The sequence below is a fragment of the Gopherus evgoodei genome, chromosome 3 (assembly GCF_007399415.2).
Source record: "Gopherus evgoodei ecotype Sinaloan lineage chromosome 3, rGopEvg1_v1.p, whole genome shotgun sequence".
Classification (NCBI taxonomy): Eukaryota; Metazoa; Chordata; order Testudines; family Testudinidae; genus Gopherus; species Gopherus evgoodei.
Genome location: NC_044324.1, coordinates 103888493 through 103907405, shown reverse-complemented (window position 1 = coordinate 103907405; position 18913 = coordinate 103888493). Strand labels below are relative to the sequence as shown.

At 39.9% G+C, this 18913-nt stretch overlaps 1 protein-coding gene across 1 annotated transcript; it reads left to right on the top strand.

Moving 5' to 3' along the window:
• Positions 1–154: 154 nt before the first annotated feature.
• Positions 155–18904, top strand: SERINC1 (serine incorporator 1). Its single transcript, XM_030556213.1, has 10 exons — positions 155–327; positions 5716–5877; positions 7082–7275; positions 11804–11883; positions 12064–12201; positions 14026–14195; positions 14336–14426; positions 16069–16210; positions 16322–16552; positions 17318–18904. The coding sequence occupies exons 1-10, from the start codon at positions 289–291 to the stop codon at positions 17454–17456; spliced, it is 1386 nt and encodes a 461-aa protein (XP_030412073.1). The 5' UTR covers positions 155–288; the 3' UTR covers positions 17457–18904.
• Positions 18905–18913: the final 9 nt, after the last annotated feature.

The window sequence follows — 18913 nt, the reverse complement described above, 5'->3', positions numbered from 1 at the left end:
GGTTAGTTCTACTCTGAAGCCTGGCCCCATTGCGGCGGCGCCGCCTCTCCCGGCTCTGCACGCGATGCCTCCTTAACGCCTGCGCAGTGAGATTTCTCCTTCCGCGGTGCCGCTTGTTTTTAGGGTGAGGGGGCACGCCTTCCGGAAGTGACGAATGCACAAACGTCAGAGGCCGGAAGTGCCCGTCTGGAGGGTAAACAGCGAGCTGACTGAGGAAGAAGCTGCTGGACTCGGGAGCCGCCTCCATCTTTAACGCGTCGGAGTCCGCCCCCGCCCCCCGGCTGGGAGATGGGGAGCGTCCTGGGCCTGTGCTCCATGGCGAGCTGGGTAACGTGGGGCGGGTAGAGCGCGGTGTCCGGGCCGCGGCGCGGGGCGTGGTAATCCCCGGTCCCTGCGGAGGCCTCCAGGTCTGCCTCCGCCAGCTGCGCCTGGCCCCAGAGCTCCCGCCCCATTGTCCCCACGGAGCCCTTGCCGGGGCTTTGCCCAGGCGGGATTTAATTCCCCAAAGCGGCGCTGCCGCCCTGGCGGAGCCGCGTGTCGCTGGAGAGCCGCGCTCCCTGCTCCGCCGTTACACTCCCCTTCAGTCCTCGTTACTCCGGATCGTCTCCCTCACTGCCGCCCGGCTCAACTCGGTGTGTCAGGCGGCCACATGCTGGTCTCGTCGGCTTGGGGCTCAGCCTAACTGGCCTGGCCGTTGATGCCGCTTGTCAGGAGATGGGAACATTTACTGCCCAGGAAAACGTGCTGGTTTTTCTTCAGATCCGCAAAAATAGTGAAAATGTAACTGATACCAGTATTGAGTTTCACAGTGTTCTTCACCCTTAGCATGGGTGTCCTGCAAAAATGCTACCTCCATCTTGTTGAAATTAGACATGTCTAGTTCTTTCCTCATGGCTCGCTTAGCAGCAGCTGCATCCTTTGTAGCATCTCTCTCGCCAAGACACTTCAGTTATTGCAGCACAGGCTACAATGTTATCTCCTGTCTGTGTGTTCCATTCTATGCATCCAAAGAAGTGAGCTGTAGCTCACGAAAGCTCATGCTGAAATAAATTTGTTAGTCTCTAAGGTGCCACAATACTCCTGTTCTTTTTGCGCTATTCTGAAACCAGTGTACAATGATGTCACTATCATGCTGAGCATTGTTAAGTGCTGGAAATTACTCCTGATTACTCAAAAATATGCTATTTAAAAACAACTCTACTTAAGACTTAAAAACTCTGTGGAAAAATACATTAACTATTACAACTCCTTTGCATGGGAAAGGTTTTTTTCCTTAAGATATCACTGGCTTACTAATTATCTGGAAGTCATTCTGTGTACTACGGCAGTTTAGTTGCTGTGCAAATAGGTAGAATAGGGAACAAGAGCAGTTTTGGAGATCTCGGGTACATATTTTTAAAAATCAATGGGACTTAGTGTCCTGAGTAACCTAGGTGCATTTAAAAAAACTTTACACCTTGTTTTGAGTGAGATACTATTGGTTTAAAAACAAAAAAATTGATGTACAGAATTCCATTTCGTTCTGTTTTCTGAAAAAAGTAAATATATGTGCTAAGTGTAGAAATAAAGCTAGTGAAGGAAATACAGTAACTGTAATGAGGTTCTTTGTAGCCCTTAAGAAGCAATTGTAATATGATCTCTATTATAAACATGTAATTTGCATGTCTTCACTTTCCAAGCCCTTCACAGCCTATCCCTACCCTCCCTGTGTTCTCTTATTCATTTTCAAAAGCTGGGTTCCCACCACTGATTGACCAATGATGCCAATGCCTGCTTGTTAAATTTTCAAACAAGCACCTTCATATTTTCTCCCATGCTCCCTTCCACACTTGGGACGAGCTCCCTGTAAATGGGTGCAAAACTAATTCATTATCCCTCTTCAAATCGTTTCTTAAAACTTTCCTTTACTGTGCTGCTTGCAAAAAACTTGACAATGCTTAGGCTGCTGGTATGCTGAGACCACTGCCTATTATGCTGACCAGTATTATCTCGCTGTTTCCTTGTATTGCCCCGTTGGTTTGTTTGTATCCATCCAGAGTCTCTTGTCTTATACATAGATAGTAAGTTCTTTGAGGTAGGGACAGTCTTTTTGTTCTGTTTATACAGTACCTAGCACAGTGCAGTCTTGGTTCATGACTGGTTTTCACAGGTACTATGATGCTACAACAATAAATACAGTAGAACCTAAGAGTTACAAACACAGGGTTGTGAATTGACCAGTCAACCACACACCTCATTTGGAACCAGAAATATGCAGTCAGGCAGCAGCAGAGACACTCCCTGCTTCCTCTCCCCCCCCCCAAAAAAAAACAAGTACAGTATTATGTTAAATGTAAACAACTAAAAAAGGTAAAGCTGCATTTTTCTTCTGCGTAGTAAAGCTGTATTAAGTTAATATTCAGTTGTAAACATCTTGAACAACCAAAACATTTTGTTCAAAGTTATGAACATTTCAGAGTTATGAAAACATCCATTCTCAAGGTGTTCATAACTCTGAGGTTCTACTGTAATATGTATGAGAAATGTGCCTAGAAATCTGTGATGTGCATATGTAACTGCCATGAATGCGAGCATGAACAATGTCAGGACCTGATTTTTCAGAGTGAGGTTGTGGCCAAAAGTCATGATTTAAAAAAAACGAAAGCATCTGCCTGTGTGATAGTCAGGCATTAGGACCCGGGACAAGGAGAAAATTGTTCTTTCTTTATGCTGCTGCTTTGCACTTTTGCATCCTTTAGTTAGAGGCAAGCTGCAGCAGTCACTTGAGCACTGAGTGAGTGTCTTATGACAAACGATTCTAGTTTTCTGTGATAAAAAGCCCCAAATTCTCCAATTAAAACCCCCCATTAAAATCAGTGTTTTTCTGTGATTAAAATGAACTTTAGTTTTCCATGCCACAATATGTGTAGGTATTGGTTGAGCATAATGTTTTCTTGGTATATAGTAGAACTTGGTTTATCCAAGTGTCCATTATCTGTCTCTCTCTATTAACTGAAAAATAGTGACATAGAGCTGGCAGTGGCTGGGGTTCGGGCAGTCAGTATTCACCCACAAAAACTCATGCTCCAATACGTCTATTAGTCCATAAGGTGTCGGAGAACTCTTTGCCACTTTTACATTGAATAAGTGACACTGGTACTTTCAATAAAATTTAGTTAATTGTTAATGTATTTTTATTTTTTCACAAAATGTGAAAACTAAAGATTCTCTTACAAACAAAAATTACACTTTTTTCCATGGCAAATAGATTTCTAGAATCCCTGCTTATGACCCAGGGCTTCATCAAAGCAGTGATCCTTGCGCAGATTGTCCCTGCAGCAAGTCCCTAGCAGCAGCTGGTGAAGCAATTCCTTTTCTGCCAAGCGCACCATTCGGCCCATCAACAGCCAAAAATCTTGGAAAAGGGATTAGGTGCAAATGACTCGGATATGGAAAAAATAATCTGGGTTATGGGTGGTGTTTGAGGAACAAGTTGTTTTGGGAGCCTCATGTAGGGAAAGGTTAAGATCTATGTTAGAGCATCCTTGGTAGTCCATCGATCCGATGATGACAAATCTGAGCAAATCATCTGTTGTTGGTCTCATGGTGTGCCTTCTGATGGCTATACAAGCCAATTCTAGAGGTGCACATTTTGCTGCAGAGGGTGCATGGGAAGTTTGCAGTCAGTGGGTTATGCGCTGCTGGTGCTCTGTGACATCGTTCACATGCCTCTTGTAGACACCGTCAGCAGTCTTCGTCAAAGGCGATGCAGGTATTTCTGACTGTTGCACGCCACTGTGTTCTGTCACTGGCGGCGTCCTCAAGGTCCCTGGGTTTGATACTGCTATACTGCAGATTGGCTTTGATGGTGTCCTTGTAATGTTTTTGTGGACAACCTATATGCTGGATGCCCTGGGAGAGCTCACCATAGAGAAGCTGGCGGGGGATTGTGTTGGCATCCATGTGGATGACATGACCGGTCCAACGTAGCTGTGACTTCATGATCATCATTTTGATGCTTGTCATCTGGGCTGTCTCGAGAACCTCAAGATTGGGCACTTTGTCTTGCCAGCGGATCTTCATGATGTTGCGGAGGCAATGCATGTGGAACGCTTCGAGCTGCTTGATGTGACGCCTATATAGTGTCCTTCGTACGGGTGTGAAACGTGGAGATGAAAGAACAGCAGCTCTGTTAGAGCATCAAGTGGTAGCTATATAGCTTAAGTCAGTGTTTGTCATACCCTATCACAGTTACCAGTCTGTTGTCTGTCATGTGCCCAAACACATTCTGAGCTGTAGATTTTAGTGGAAAAATCAATAGCAGAAGCAAAAGGTTATTGCAGCCTTTTATGTGCGCAAGTGGAGGGGAAATGGACTAGGATTGTGCTCTCTGAGTGCTGTAACTCTCCTGTGGCTTTATTTATACTCTTTGAAAGGTGTTTCTGTAGTAGAGTACTGTGATAGCTCTTGGCTGCTTCAACCTTGAAGAACAGCAAATACAGATGAAGAGGGTAAAAAAGATTGGGGGTGACTACAAGACCGCAGGAAACACTGAGCTAGCATTGGGTGATTCTGATATCAGTAACCTAACATTTCCACTGAAAACTACATGACCACCAAAGTTTAGATATTAATCCACCGCCTGCACTACCTACCATAGACTAAAACAACATTATTCCATTTTAACTAAATTATGAAGAAAACTACATTTAAAAAGAAAATATCTTGGGGTGATCCATATTCCTAGATATTCCTTTCAATTGTTATCTGATTGACATTCATTTGTGCAATCCCAACCGCAATTAATGCAATCTGTGGGTGGAAGAATGGTGCTAAGAGGCAAAATGTTATGGGTTTACCATGAAATAATGCATATTTTCTTGTTTAAGAGCAAACTGCATCCAGATGTGCTAAAGCAATGAGTGAATTATTTTGTCCTCACTTATAACACTTTTTCTCAAGTTATCATCAAAGGTAGAAAGGAATACTGTACAACTGAAAAACATTTGCTAGATATGAACTAATTATGGGTGTATTTCATTTTTGTTTTACTCTTGGATTTTTGAATCCTTTTTATATTGTGCAAGTTAATCAAGTAATTGGGAGTTACCTGATGTGTCTTGATTTGAATAGCTGCCAAACTCCGTCAATAAGCAATATATTTTTAAGAGAAGGATTGGACCATTTTATTTCTATTACAGAGGTGCTGAGAAATCTCAGTAACTGGCATGAATAGCCTTTAAACCTTAACGTACAGGCATATAGAAACTGACAGTCCTTCCTCAAAATATCTAAGTGTATAAATAAAAAAACCCTAGAACAGCAAAATGTTAAACAGATTTCACAGGCAGAGATTTCCTTAGCTAAATAAGAACGGACCATGGTGCAACATTTAGAGCCCCCTCTGCACCAAAATAACCCTAAACCTGTGAACTTTCTCCCAAAGAAGTTAACTAATGTCTTTGGAAAACAGAAGTAATCTGCATTTGTGCATTGATGCAGACTTTAACATTTACAGTGGTAGGTTTTAGTGTAGAAACCTAATCCCTTGAAACATTCACTAGGCTAGACAAAACAATGTAACATGCTATAGGGTATTATATTGCATTGATACGGAGATAGGCTAGATTTTTCCATCACTAAAAATCCACACATCCTGCATAAATCTTTGAATAATGTAATAAACAGCTCATAATTGTTTAAAGTAAACTGTTCTATAATGTATCTTTCTTCCAGATACCATGTTTATGTGGCAGTGCCCCATGTCTGCTATGCAGATGCTGCCCCAGTGGAAACAACTCCACCATAACTAGGCTGATTTATGCTTTCATCTTGCTCCTTGGAGTGAGTGTTGCCTGTGTCATGCTAATTCCAGGAATGGAGGAACAGCTGAAGAAGGTCATTACTTTTCTGATTTCATGTTTTGGTAGAACAGATGTTGTAAAATAGTTAACAGTCACATACTTTCATGATGTCATGCTTCATGGTGTGAAGTACTTGCATTGCTGCTAGTAAGTGTGCTTGTAATATTACTTGATGTCATCAGATAGCCTTACAAGTTCTATTAAGTATAAGCAGCTGAATCTTGGAAGAAGTGCAGTGTTAATTGGTAAGCAGTTGTCATATAAGCAGCAGCCTTCAGAAGTAAAGTTGAGTCTCTTGAATTACTACTTAGGTCCAAGCGCTGCTCCAACACTACCCATTTGTATGCAGAATAATAAATTTTCTGGATTCATTGTGTTCTACTTGCTAAATTTTAGCTTTTAAATCTGAGACTATATAAGGTGACATCATTTTTCTTAGGTGACGCATTTTTTGCTAATGGGAATAAGTAATTTGTACTGCAATTAATTCAACTGATTAAAAGAATTGTGACTTTTCTAATATGCCTTGCTAGTCACGTATTGAACAGACTGCTGTAATTACATCAGAGGTCCCCAAACTGGGACACCCCTCCCCTGGCTCCTGAGTGCTTGTGAAGGAACATTTGGGGGCATATGGGGCCTGGGCCGACCCCCACGGGGAATTGGGGAGGGAACACCATTCAGCCCCGCCCCTGGCTCCCGGCCCTGTACCTGTCCCTGGCCCCAGCCTTCACACGGCTCTGCTCCTGGCCCCAGCCCAGCCGCAGGCTGTGACTCTATTCCTGGCCAAGGCTGTGTCCAAACAGACCTAATAATTTCTGCCTTTTGTTTTGTTTCATTACCATCATAATAGTTGTTGTCATCAGAAATGTACGGGACTCTGGGGCTGTTATTAGTGGTGTTTCAGACCAGCAAATGGAACTTAAGTTCCTTTGTGAGTCCCAAAAAATTGATGATGGCTCAGTTGTGTTGTTTGAATTCTCTTGGTTGTGTGTGTGTGTGTGTGATTTTTAGTAAGTTTGTTTTATAATTCTAACCCACAGGTTTGCTTTTTAAAGCAAACCTAATCTATTTAGTGGACTACCTGTTTGCATAATTCATGCAGCTATGCAGTGAGGTATTGTGGTGTAAATAATTTTACAGAATTAAGTGATATATATTTTTTAATAAAATGAAAAAATGTATTTCTTCATCAGAAGCATTTAAAAGATCATTGAAACATTTTGTGTTAATCATAGATTCCTGGATTTTGTGATGGAGGGATTGGAACAACTATTCCTGGTGTGCATGGTCATGTGAATTGTGATGTCTTAGTCGGATACAAAGCAGTGTATCGTGTGTGCTTTGGTATGGCTATGTTCTTCCTTCTGTTCTCCTTGTTGATGATCAAAGTAAAGAGCAGCAGTGATCCAAGAGCAGCAGTGCACAATGGGTAAGATAAGAACAACAACTGTAACTGTTTGGTGTGTATGTATGATATAGCTATTTGTGAAAATAATAACTAGTAGGTAAACACTCCAGTGAGAGTAACTGTGATACGAAAAAAGAATTCTTTTCAGATGGAACTATAATGCAGGCTCAGAAATCAAATATTTTAAGGAAAATCATATTAAATTAGTGAGGGAGGAGGAAGATGAACGTGAACACACTCCTTCAGTTGTAAAAGCTTACTTTTGGAATTTGAATTCCAGTTATGGAAGATTTGTAGGGGAGGGATAGCTCAGTGGTTTGAGTATTGGCCTGCTAAACCCAGGGTTGTGAGTTCAATCCTTGAGGGGGCCATTTAGGGATCTGGGGAAAAAATCTGTCTGGGGGTTGGTCCTGCTTTGAGCAAGGGGTTGGACTAGATGACCTCTTGAGGTCCCTTCCAACCCTGATATTCTATGATTCTGTTCAAAGTCGTCTTAAAATTAAAGTCGTTACCACCCCATTCAATAACAAGTCTGTTATTCTTCCCCTTCTTTCTTTTTTTGGTAGAGAGAAATTATTTTGTACTTTCTGAACTTCTAGATGGTTTTTTTCCCCTTATTTTATTATATTCATATCTAGGATAACCTTACCAAACATAATAGTAAAATACTAGTTCTTCAAGAAGCTGGCTGATTCTATTGGTGGTCTTTCCATGGCTCCACTTGTGCACAGTATAGTTGTTAAAACAGTGGAATCCAAACTGCTGTCATTAGAACATGGCTCAAAACACATAAGACAGTTTCTACAATGATAGCTGCTGAACAGTGTTTTCAAGATGTTTATATCGCAGAAGATGAAGATTCACCTGCTGTTACCCACAAACAACCACATAATAAGAAAAGAGTGATTGACTAAAATAGGAAAGACTAGGCAAGCTCCAGGGATTAGCTGCTTGGATTCTACTGAGCTCACTTTGACAATTTGGACTTCATTGTATAAATCTCCTGAAATTAATAAAGCTGTACAGAATTGCATTCCCATGCCGCAGGGGGAAAAACAATTTAGATCGACCACGACAGCCAACTATGCTTTATTTACTTGTGGGGTTTTTTTTTTGGTTTCTTTAGATTTAAATAATAAAAAGACACCTGTACAGTTTCTAGGTTTTATATTGTAAATGCAATGGTCAGAGTAATACCCTCTGCATTAAAAAGCAAATATGAACAGCAATGAGACATGAACAATAATTCAACTAAGCCAGCCATGTACAAAAAGCTCCTTTCTACTTCCCATCATTCTTGGACCATACTGTCAAAACTCTATAAAATAAATGGCTTTTACAGCATCCCTTTTATATAAGCAAGAGGAGGAAGTCTCCACCATGCCTGGAGATGATTTAGCATCTTTGATTTTGCATACTAATTATGGCAAACTCACACTGTGGTATAGGTACTTAGGAGTACCAACACCTGTTGCATCCCTTGAGCTGTCATCTTTCTTGCACATATATCATCTTCCGGCATGGATGAAATTGAAAAGGACACCTTTTAACTGCAGTTTTTTAAAGGCACTTTTCTTATTAAAAATATATACAAATTCTATATGGTGTGAAACCTTTTAATCTAAGAGACCACTTCTCAAATAACCTGTTGTGGCAGATATCTTTGTCCTGGAGGCTCATGTCTGCTCCTGAGGCTGAACTGTCAGATCAGTTGCTGACCTGTTTCAGTCCTACCTACCTGCCAGAATTAGTTTAGCAAGATTGTGGGCACAAGGCAAACATATCTAGAGGGTTTAACTGTTTTGTTATTACTGAAAAATTATGTAGTAATGTAGTTTTAAACATCTCTGCCAGAAGCAGTGGTGTCTGCAGTGGTACCCATTAAAGGTAGTTGCATGTAAATCATGTCTTCAATTTTGCAATTATGCAAGTATCTTCAACAGTGCTCTTTAAATCAATGACAGCAAGACTGTACTGCAGAACAGAGACCTTGAATTTACCCATACGTATCTGTCAGTTTTTCCACACTTGTGTACAAGTTGTAGCCGTCAAACAATATCTAGTGGGACAGTTACTTTATTTGTGTAAATCAGGGGTAGGCAACCTATGGCACGCATGCCGAAGGTGGCATGCAAGCTGATTTTCAGTGGCACTCACACTGCCTGGGCCTGGCCACCAGTCTGAGGGGCTCTGCATTTTAATTTAACTTTAAATGAAGCTTCTTAAACATTTTAAAAAACTTACTTACTTTACGTACAACAATAGTTTAGTTATATATTATAGATTTATAGAAAGAGACCTTCTAAAAACGTTGAAGTGTATTACTGGCACGCAAAACCTTAAATTAGAGTGAATAAATGAAGACTCGACACACCACTTCTGAAAGGTTGCCGAGCCCTGGTGTAAATTCATAACTGCGAAATGAGTACTAACTCTGCAGTTACTGTTTTTATCAGAGTAATCAAATCAAAAGCCTACGGAACTCCAGCAGCCTGTGTGTAAACCAGCAGTAATTCTTGGAATGCTTAGCAATTTTGGATTCTTCCCAAAAGTTAAACCAGGTAGTTACATATAGGTACTCTAAGCTTTTAGGTAATCTGAAAAGGATCTGGAATTAAGCATGTTATTTATGCAAAGCTTGGACCCATTCTTCCTTTATCAAGGTTATTCTTCCAAGCTGATGATGAGGAAATCAAACTCCTCACATGGATTCAGAAACTGGAGCTAATGCATTATAGCTTGTGTGATTAGTGCACTGAACCATCCAGGTTTTAAAATAAGCTTTGCCTGCTTTTAAAACTCAAATAGAGCCCCTCTCCTTCTATGTGCTTCTCCCCCACTCAGTTTGATAATGTTTAAAAAAATACCCCCACATTGAAATTTAATCCTCTATAGAACTGGATCATGTTCTCTCAAGCTGGTGTGTCAGAGAATCTCAGCATGGAAAGGTGAAGAACCACTCAACTAGACTCTTACTTCTGATGTCATTGCTTGTTGCTTTGTATGTGTTACTGGACGTATGCCTCTGTAGTATTATTATTATTTATGTTACCATACTACTTAAGAACCCTAGGCATGGACCAGGACCCTATTATTTTGCTTTGTGTCTTTTGAGCTATATTAATTTTTTCTAGATGGAACTGGTAGTACCACCTATAGTTAAGGTTGCCGAACACTTCCTATCGTAACAAACTGGAGACAGGATTTTATAACATTTTGCCCAGCTTTGACTATTCAGAATGAAATTTTCCATGCTGGGTTTCTACCTGAGGCTGAATTTTTAAAGAAAATTTAGCAAAAGTGGTCAGCCAGTTCTGAGAACAAGATTAGGGAAATATCCACACACACAGGCAAACAATGTGTTACAGCCATTTTGTTGAGAAGATCTAGTCCCTCCTTACTTTTGGAGTAGGGGCTTGAAATTTGGAGGACAGTTTTCTGTGTGGTTAGATGTACCTTTTGCTGTACCTGTGGAGGAGAAATACCAAAATATAGCTAAATTACAAGCCTTTCAAAAATCTGCTTGTGTACACTCAAGAGAGACTTCAGATTCCATCTGCACTGAGCATGCTCCCCTCCCCTCCATGTTTGCAGGGGATAAGAAGAATTCTCCCTACAGTTGCTATTGCTGGTTGTGGGCCATTGCAGTACCCGGCACAGAAACTGAGAGCCGGGAGACTTTCTGTCCTGGGAGCGAAGAGGGGAAGGGAACTAAGGGCCATTTTGAGTAAAGACAGCTTTCACGAGGTGGAGTGAGGGGACACATGGGACTGGTTGGTCAGGGAGATTGGGTGAAGGAATCTGAAGCGGGTGGGGGGAATTGGGATGAGGAGCCTAGAGAGGGAGACTGTCAATGGGAGCTGGTGGGGGTGGGAGGAGTGGGCCGCCAACATGGAGCCTATGGGGTAGAATAGAACTGTCTAGATTAGGACTCCAGGAAACAAGTACAAAACATCCACTTGTGCAATTTAAGATTATAAAATGGCAAGACAGTGTTAACCCCTCGTCCCCGCACCCCCCCCAAAACTAGCAATGTGTAAATAAAAAGAAAACCTTAAAAAAAGGAATAAAATTGGATTTTTTTTTAAATTAAAAACATTGTAATATTTATCCATCCTAGATTCAACTGCATGGTACTGTGGGTGGGGCGTGAGAACAGGAGTTTGAACTGACATCACTCAGAAGCTTTGTGTATACACTCAGGACTAAGAACAAAAACTGCCTAGTCTAAACTCTTCCCTTCTTGATGCTTCTCTTTGCCTCATTACAAAAGATATTTTAATTTAGTGAGCAGTATCGCCTGTGTTTTGCAAGAGCAGTTAATGAATGTAGTTCTCAGATGTGCACAAACAAGGAAGCAAATTATGTATTTGAAATGAAAGCTAAAATAAGCAAACTTTAAATCCTGTGATTTCATATCATTAACTTTCATCTACATTGTGCTTTTTTGAATGCTTATAAAATACATCAGTTATGTGAGCACAAACCCAGATTAAAATTTTTTACCCTAAATCCCTTGATGTCTTTTTGTTTTTGATTTCTTCTTTAGATTCTGGTTCTTCAAATTTGCTATAGCAGTAGCAATTAATGTTGGAGCTTTTTTCATCCCAGAGGGACCCTTTACTACTGGTAAGATAACATTGAATTACATTTTATTGAATTTGATGCAGTTATAACTTACTTTAAAATAAACTACTTTAAATGTAGCTGCAAACCCTCTTTCTCATTATAGTTTTTTCCCTAACCCCTAAGATTGAGCGGTAAAACTTCCATTGCTCTGAATTGATTTCATCTGATTTTTCTTTACAGTGTGGTTTTATGTCGGCATGGCTGGGGCCTTCTGCTTCATTCTTATTCAGCTGGTCCTGCTTATTGACTTTGCTCACTCTTGGAATGAATCTTGGGTTGAAAAAATGGAGGAAGGAAATTCAAGATGTTGGTATGCAGGTAACAGAACTTTTATCCCATTTCGGTGTGTGTTTTGGAAACCTGGTGGAGGTGAGATGTACCAGTGTACTATATGCCATTTTGCCATGAATGTAATGTACAGAAGAGATTCTGCTTTCATAAACAGCATTTTCTCTCATTCATTCCATATATTCCAGCCCTATTGTTTATGCTATATCTGGGTTTTTATCTGGTACCAAAAAACTTCTCAGTAATCATATGTAATCTAAAAGAAATCTACATTGGTGCAGAGGCTTATGTTAACTATGAAACTTTATAGTGCTTTTTTAACTCATAAGCCTTGACTTTCAATACTTCAATGATCTGTTTAGTGACTATAAAAATAAAACAGGCTGTAGCTGCTCCCTATTGATAATAAACATTATTATTAGGGTGATGAAATGTCCCATTTTTATGCAGGCAGGAAGGGACAAGCTGCTTCCAGCCACAGGGGAGGAGTCGGAAGAGATGAGCTCTGCAAAAACAGGCCAGGTCATCCCTCCCCCACTCCTCTATGGCTGGAAGCAGCATCCCTTCCCTCAGGCACAGTGTCGAAAGGCTCCTGCTGGCCACATTCTGGTATGAACTCTAGCAGAAATCTGGAGAAGGGCATGTGAACCTGCATGGTACTGTTGCTCCCCCTGCTGTCATCCTTCACCCCTCCCCCCCCCACTTGTTGCCTCAGGAAGATGCGGTGCCAGGTCCCAGGAGAGATGGGTCTGTCCCATGGGCCAAGACTATTATGGAGGATGGGCAGGGAGGGTTGGGTCAGTCAGTCCCCTTTTCTGCCCCAGTGAGGTGTCCAGGAGTGTGAGTGTGTCACCTCTCCCCATGTGTGTTGGGGGTGGGGGTCATCCCTCCCTGTGTGAACCCTAAGGCCTTAAAGATAAGGTAAATAGAATAAAAATCCAACTACGTAGTATTTCTTTTTAACAGGGGGCTCAGTCAACTTGATGTTAATTTGAATGTTTGTATTGCATAATTTTGATTGATTGCCGTTGATCTCACTTCAATATGAGTAATTTTACCAGGTGTCCTGTATTCAGCATAGGGATGCCTAAATTTTTCTTTAAGACCTTTCCTTTTTACCTCTTTGGGTATGTATGGTAAGTGGGGCAAAATAGAGAAGACAGTTAAAATCACTGCACTGGAGTAGTGAATTGTAATAGTTGATCATAAAACTTATGATTTAAGTTTATTTCAGGAGGCAAAAATGGCCTAGTTGGCTAGTTTTCTCTTTGCCTGGCATGTCTGCTTTTTGAAAATGTGATTTAACAAATTCTTGTAAGCCTACATAATTCTACAAAAGATGTGTTGAATAAGTGTATTGAGAAATAAGCTGCTTAAAAATGCCTCTCCACAGGTCCAGATTTTATTGATTTTGTTTGGGGACAGTGCTGTTAATTAAATTAAATTTAGATACATTGCTACAGGTTTGCCTGTCTTGCTTTAACCAACTCCTTGATAAAGAAGCTTGTACAAATACCCAGTTGAAGTGTTGGAGCATAACTAAAGCCTCAAGTTTCCCATTGCTAGTGGTATTTGTCTTTATGATAGTGCCTTGAGGCATCAGGCAGAATCGGGGCCTCATTATGCTAGGTGCTGTTCAAACAATGTAAACAATTATCCCTACCCTAAAGAATGTATCTAATTTAAATGTTTAAAACATTTTTGAAGTTTCAGTGTTTTAAATGTGTCCATAACCATTATCCGATACAATTTTGTGGATTCTTAATATAGCAGTACAATCATAAAATATTCTTTAAAGCTAATAACATGCTTTTTTAAAGCAAATTTAACTATCTTGTTTATCTCCCTTCACAGCTCTGCTGTCAGCTACGGCTCTAAATTACCTGCTGTCTCTGGTTGCTATTGTCTTGTTTTATGTTTATTACACTCATCCAGAAGACTGCTCCGAAAATAAGGCATTCATCAGTGTTAATATGTTGCTGTGTATTGGTGCCTCTGTAATGTCAATTCTGCCTAAGATCCAGGTATGCTATGTTATTCAGTGAATGTGTTGTTTTTTTGTTTTGTTTTGTTTTTACCCAGAAGCATCTCTCTAGCTAACATTTTAACCGTGGACATTTTATCAGTTGCCCTATTTAGTTTTCTCCATGTTTCTTGCATGTAGGAATCTCAGCCAAGATCTGGTTTGTTGCAGTCCTCAGTGATCACAGTTTATACAATGTATCTAACCTGGTCAGCTATGACCAATGAACCAGGTAAGCTTGGCAGACTTAATTGTTTGGGGGGGAAGTAAGGAAGAGTATGTATGAGATTTTCTAGTGTTCTTAAAAGAAAAACAAGAAACAAAAATTCTACCATGTTCAGCTTTTTGCTAGATAGCGTTAAAACACAGTATTGTGCAATATGTACAGTCAGAGGCAGGACCCTTGTCTCAGTCCATGCACAACTTTCTATACCTTAGCTCTGAAGGAGTCTTTCTTCAGTTTTTCTTCTTTCATATGTATCTATGCTTTATTGTGTGGAAGGATGCAGGACTCACTACAGATGTTCCTATTCTTTCTCTCAAAAACTGGATCTTTGGTTAACTGTTAAGAGATCACATGACAACATCATTTGTGTACATAGGAAAATTCTTTTAAAAACAAACCCAAACCTCTAGAACTTACATAAATTGCAAAATTTTACGAGAACACTAGATGGCCTCTCTCCCTGGTAAATTTTTAAGTTCCTACTTGGGTGCTACAGCTGTTTAAAAGAAGTGTCTTTTTTTTTTTTTTTAATATTAATGGATTAATGCAGGGGTTTATGCTCTTTTCAGTTTGAAACAACTGAGCTCTTTGCTCAAACATTCAAAAATTTCACTGCAGAAAACAAATTTGAAAATCTGCCAAATATTAGCCTTCAGGGTGAAAAAACAAAACAAAAAAACCATGACTTTTTAGAATGTAAGGCTTATGCATCCTTAACTATAGGTATTACTTTGTGCTTCACCTATTTTGGTGCTATTGGGAGACACTAGCCATGGGCTATAACTGCAATAATTACAGGAAAGCACATATTCACTCAGGTTTCTCTCTTCTGTGTCTTATCTGTGCTCACTGCAATTTGGTAACTTGGTAAATAAAGTTGAGCTTTTAAAAACATTTTGTAGCATTCTTTCACATAGCTTCAATCTTCAAAATGAGTGTATTTGAGGTAATACAGTAGTACTTCTTGTGTAGTCTTAAGGGCTAGTCTAAACAGAGCAGGAATGTGCACCACAAAAGTGTGATTTCTAAAGCGCACAGATAGATCTGTGTAGACCCTGCTGGCATGTATTAAAAGTTCCCTAGTGCGTTTTAACATAGTGTGACATAGTGTAAACATGTTAAAGTGCACTAGGGAACTTTTAATACATGCCAGCAGGGTCTACACAGATCTATTAAAGTTCTTGCACTTCAGAAATCACACCTCCTTAGCATACATGAATATTGGTGCTCTGTGTAAACAACCCCTAAGTGACTGTCGTGTTTGGCTGCTGGTGGTGTACAATTTTAGGAATTCTGAAGAAAATGCAGTGTATTTTTGCCACAGTTCAGTAAAGGAATGTAACAGGACTTCATACATCTTTTAAATGAAGAAATGTTAACTTCAGAGTATTTCCTTGTCTCCTAACACCTGTCTTGTATTGACGTGACATAATTATCACTAGCTTGCTTTACTTTTTTTCTCTTATCCATGATCTTTAAGTCATTTTTTTGTTTCACAAAGTTCTGAACTTGCATAACTTTTGCATTTACGTTGGACATGAAAATTCCTTGTATTACTGTGTGTTCAGTGTGGAAATAAAAATATATTGCATAACCATTTACTCTGCCCTGCTTTTGTTTAATTTCTAATGTAATCTTCCCAACTCAGAAAGGAAGTGCAATCCAAGCTTGCTGCGCATAATTGGTTACAACACCACCACCATTCCAAGCCAAGGTCAGGTCGTCCAGTGGTGGGATGCACAAGGAATTGTAGGACTTATTCTGTTTTTGCTGTGTGTTCTGTATTCAAGGTGAGATGAATTAATTGGGATTTAAGTGACTTGTGCTACTGCTAAAGACCAGATTACTACAATTTGATTTTTATTTTGATAATGTACTGTATTCATTCCCCTCAAACACAGCATCCGGACATCCAGTAACACCCAGGTTAACAAACTGACGCTAACTAATGATGAATCAACACTGATAGAAGATGGGGTACCCAGAGGTGATGGCTCTTTGGATGATGGAGGAGATAGCCACCGTGCTGTAGATAATGAAAGGGATGGAGTTACTTACAGTTATTCCTTCTTTCACTTCATGCTTTTCCTGGCCTCACTGTATATCATGATGACCCTCACCAACTGGTACAGGTACACACACTTGAGATATTGTACTAGTAATGAATGTGCAAGATACTACAGTTTTGCGGATTCAAGTTATATTTTCAGATATCTCAAAAGAGATGCATCCTTTAGTACGCGTACCGGTGTGACAAGAATTCTCAAGCCCATAGTAGGTGAGACCACCATGTAAGAGGGAGACCTGGACCATCAGACTTGTTTGGTATGCCAGGTTAGAGGGCTGGACCCTTGCCTCTTATCACCAGATCCCCAAGGAAGGGTGTAAATATATGAGCTTGTGTGTGAGGAATGGTTAAGATATCACCTTAATTATATTTTTGCTATCTTTTTTGTCTTTACTAATTGAGCTAATAAAAGTAGTTACACTGTGGGCATAGCAAAACTTTATCTCTGGTGTGCACAAACAGGTTCCCAAACAGACATTGAACGTAATAACCTTGATTCTATTATGTCTGATTGTTGAACTAAATCTTACAATCCCCCCCATTCTTTAAATCAGTAATAATCAATAACCACTAATGAATCAGTTGTGTTTGAAATGAACAGGGGAAAAGCAGTTATTGGTAATGGAATTGTCATGCAGGCTTGCTTGTGCTTCCTGAAGAACAGGGAAGGTATTCTAGGGGTTTAAAACTTTGAGCTAAATCAAACCCAACCTATCATGAGCCTGAGGCACAATGGTAATCTATTACACCGGTCTACCTTCAGAGAACAAAAATCACAGGTAAGTGATTCTCCCTGTAACTATCTTTTTTTTTTTTTCCTCTTTTTCAGTCCTGATTCTTCCTATGAGACAATGGTTAGTAAATGGCCATCTGTCTGGGTGAAGATATCTTCCAGCTGGATTGGCATTGTGCTGTATGTGTGGACTCTGGTGGCTCCACTGGTTCTTACAAACCGTGACTTTGACTGAGCTGTGCTTCTCCTCTGAAGGCTTCAGTTCATTTCACCACTTGTTGAAACTAACAGTATTCCAGACTAAAATGTAGTTGTAAATGCGTGCGTGCGTGCTGCCCATGTAGTAAACCGTGCCTTGTTCTGCATGATTACCTTTAGATCATGTCCTCTTGCCAGTTCACTAAATGAATTTTCTAGCCAAGCTCAGTGATTAATTACTATATTGTTTTTCATAAGAGTACTTTAGGTTTAGTGGTGTGGGTGAGGTGGATATAAAATCAGTCAGTTTGTTGTATTCCTCTCCCTCCCCCAATGCTGTGAGTAACAAAGGGTGCAAGAACAACTGGGTTGGAACTTTAATTAGATGGAGTTAAAAACAGGTTTTATAGGAGAAATTTTAAGCAAGTTAGGGCTACTATTGACAATTCATGTTGCCTTGTTTTCAGAGTCAGCCTTCAGTAAATATTGAGCATTTAGGCCAATTCAAATGGTGCATGTTACACTTCTTTCTGATATCTTGCAGCCTTTTGGCTCTGTCTTGTTTTCACCACATAATATATATGTTAATGTATTTAGCTTGAGTGCAAAATTGAAGGAATTTGAACGTTCTCTTTGGAGCTAGTGTATTGGACATGCCCTATTCCTGACAAAAGGACACAAGAAATAAACATGCTAGGAAGATTTGGCCCCAGGAGTCAAAGATTTATATTGTAAACCTGTGTCTTAATAATTTTGAAATACTTTATATATAGCTAAGTTATACTCTGGCTCTAATCAAGCTGAGAGGTTGCAAGGAAAGTAGCAAGCCTGGATGCAAAGGATGAGGAGTCACTGGCTGGGTGTGACAGCAAATGCTTATTCTCAGAAGTTCAGAGAAAAAGGAGTGCTGAAGTTAGTCGTTAGAGACTTGCATTCTATAGCTGACTTCTACAAAATTATTTAATCCTTAAGTTCAGGGTATTAGAACCTGATTTGTTTTAATATCTTATGGTGCCTGTTTCTGCTGGTGTGTCCATTGCCAGCAATGGACGTGCTTAGAAAACAGATGTGGGCATCAAGTTAACTAGTTGGTCTGATTTAAATAAGTGTGTAATTTTGTGCAGTTCTTGAAAATTTTAAATGCTATTGTGCTTGCTGCTTTGTAATTAAATAAGCTGTGGTGTATGTATGTGGGCATGCTCTGCTGGTGGTTAGGTTGGGACTGACAATCTCAGTGGGAGTGAACCCAGAGCTGTACTTCATCAGTCATCATATAAACTACGGTATGGTTTTTCTACTGCAGTCTTATGTAGCTAATTCTTCTCATTTAAGTTTTATTTTAAATTGCTCAAACACATTGGCGTAGGCTAAGTAAGACTGCTGTGTTAATCAGGGCCAGTGAAATTTAGAGGCAGCTGAAGCCAATACTGTGTACAGTCATTTTGAACATATTACCTATCAATAAACAAATTCAGATAAAGATGATTTTATTTT

Bases quoted from the DNA above. Each gene is read 5' to 3' on its own strand.
- SERINC1 (XM_030556213.1), top strand. From the start codon at position 289: ATGGGGAGCGTCCTGGGCCTGTGCTCCATGGCGAGCTGG. The intron at 328-5,715 runs GTAACGTGGGGC...TCTTTCTTCCAG, and splicing joins TGTGCTCCATGGCGAGCTGG to ATACCATGTTTATGTGGCAG. The intron at 5,878-7,081 runs GTCATTACTTTT...TGTTAATCATAG, and splicing joins TGGAGGAACAGCTGAAGAAG to ATTCCTGGATTTTGTGATGG.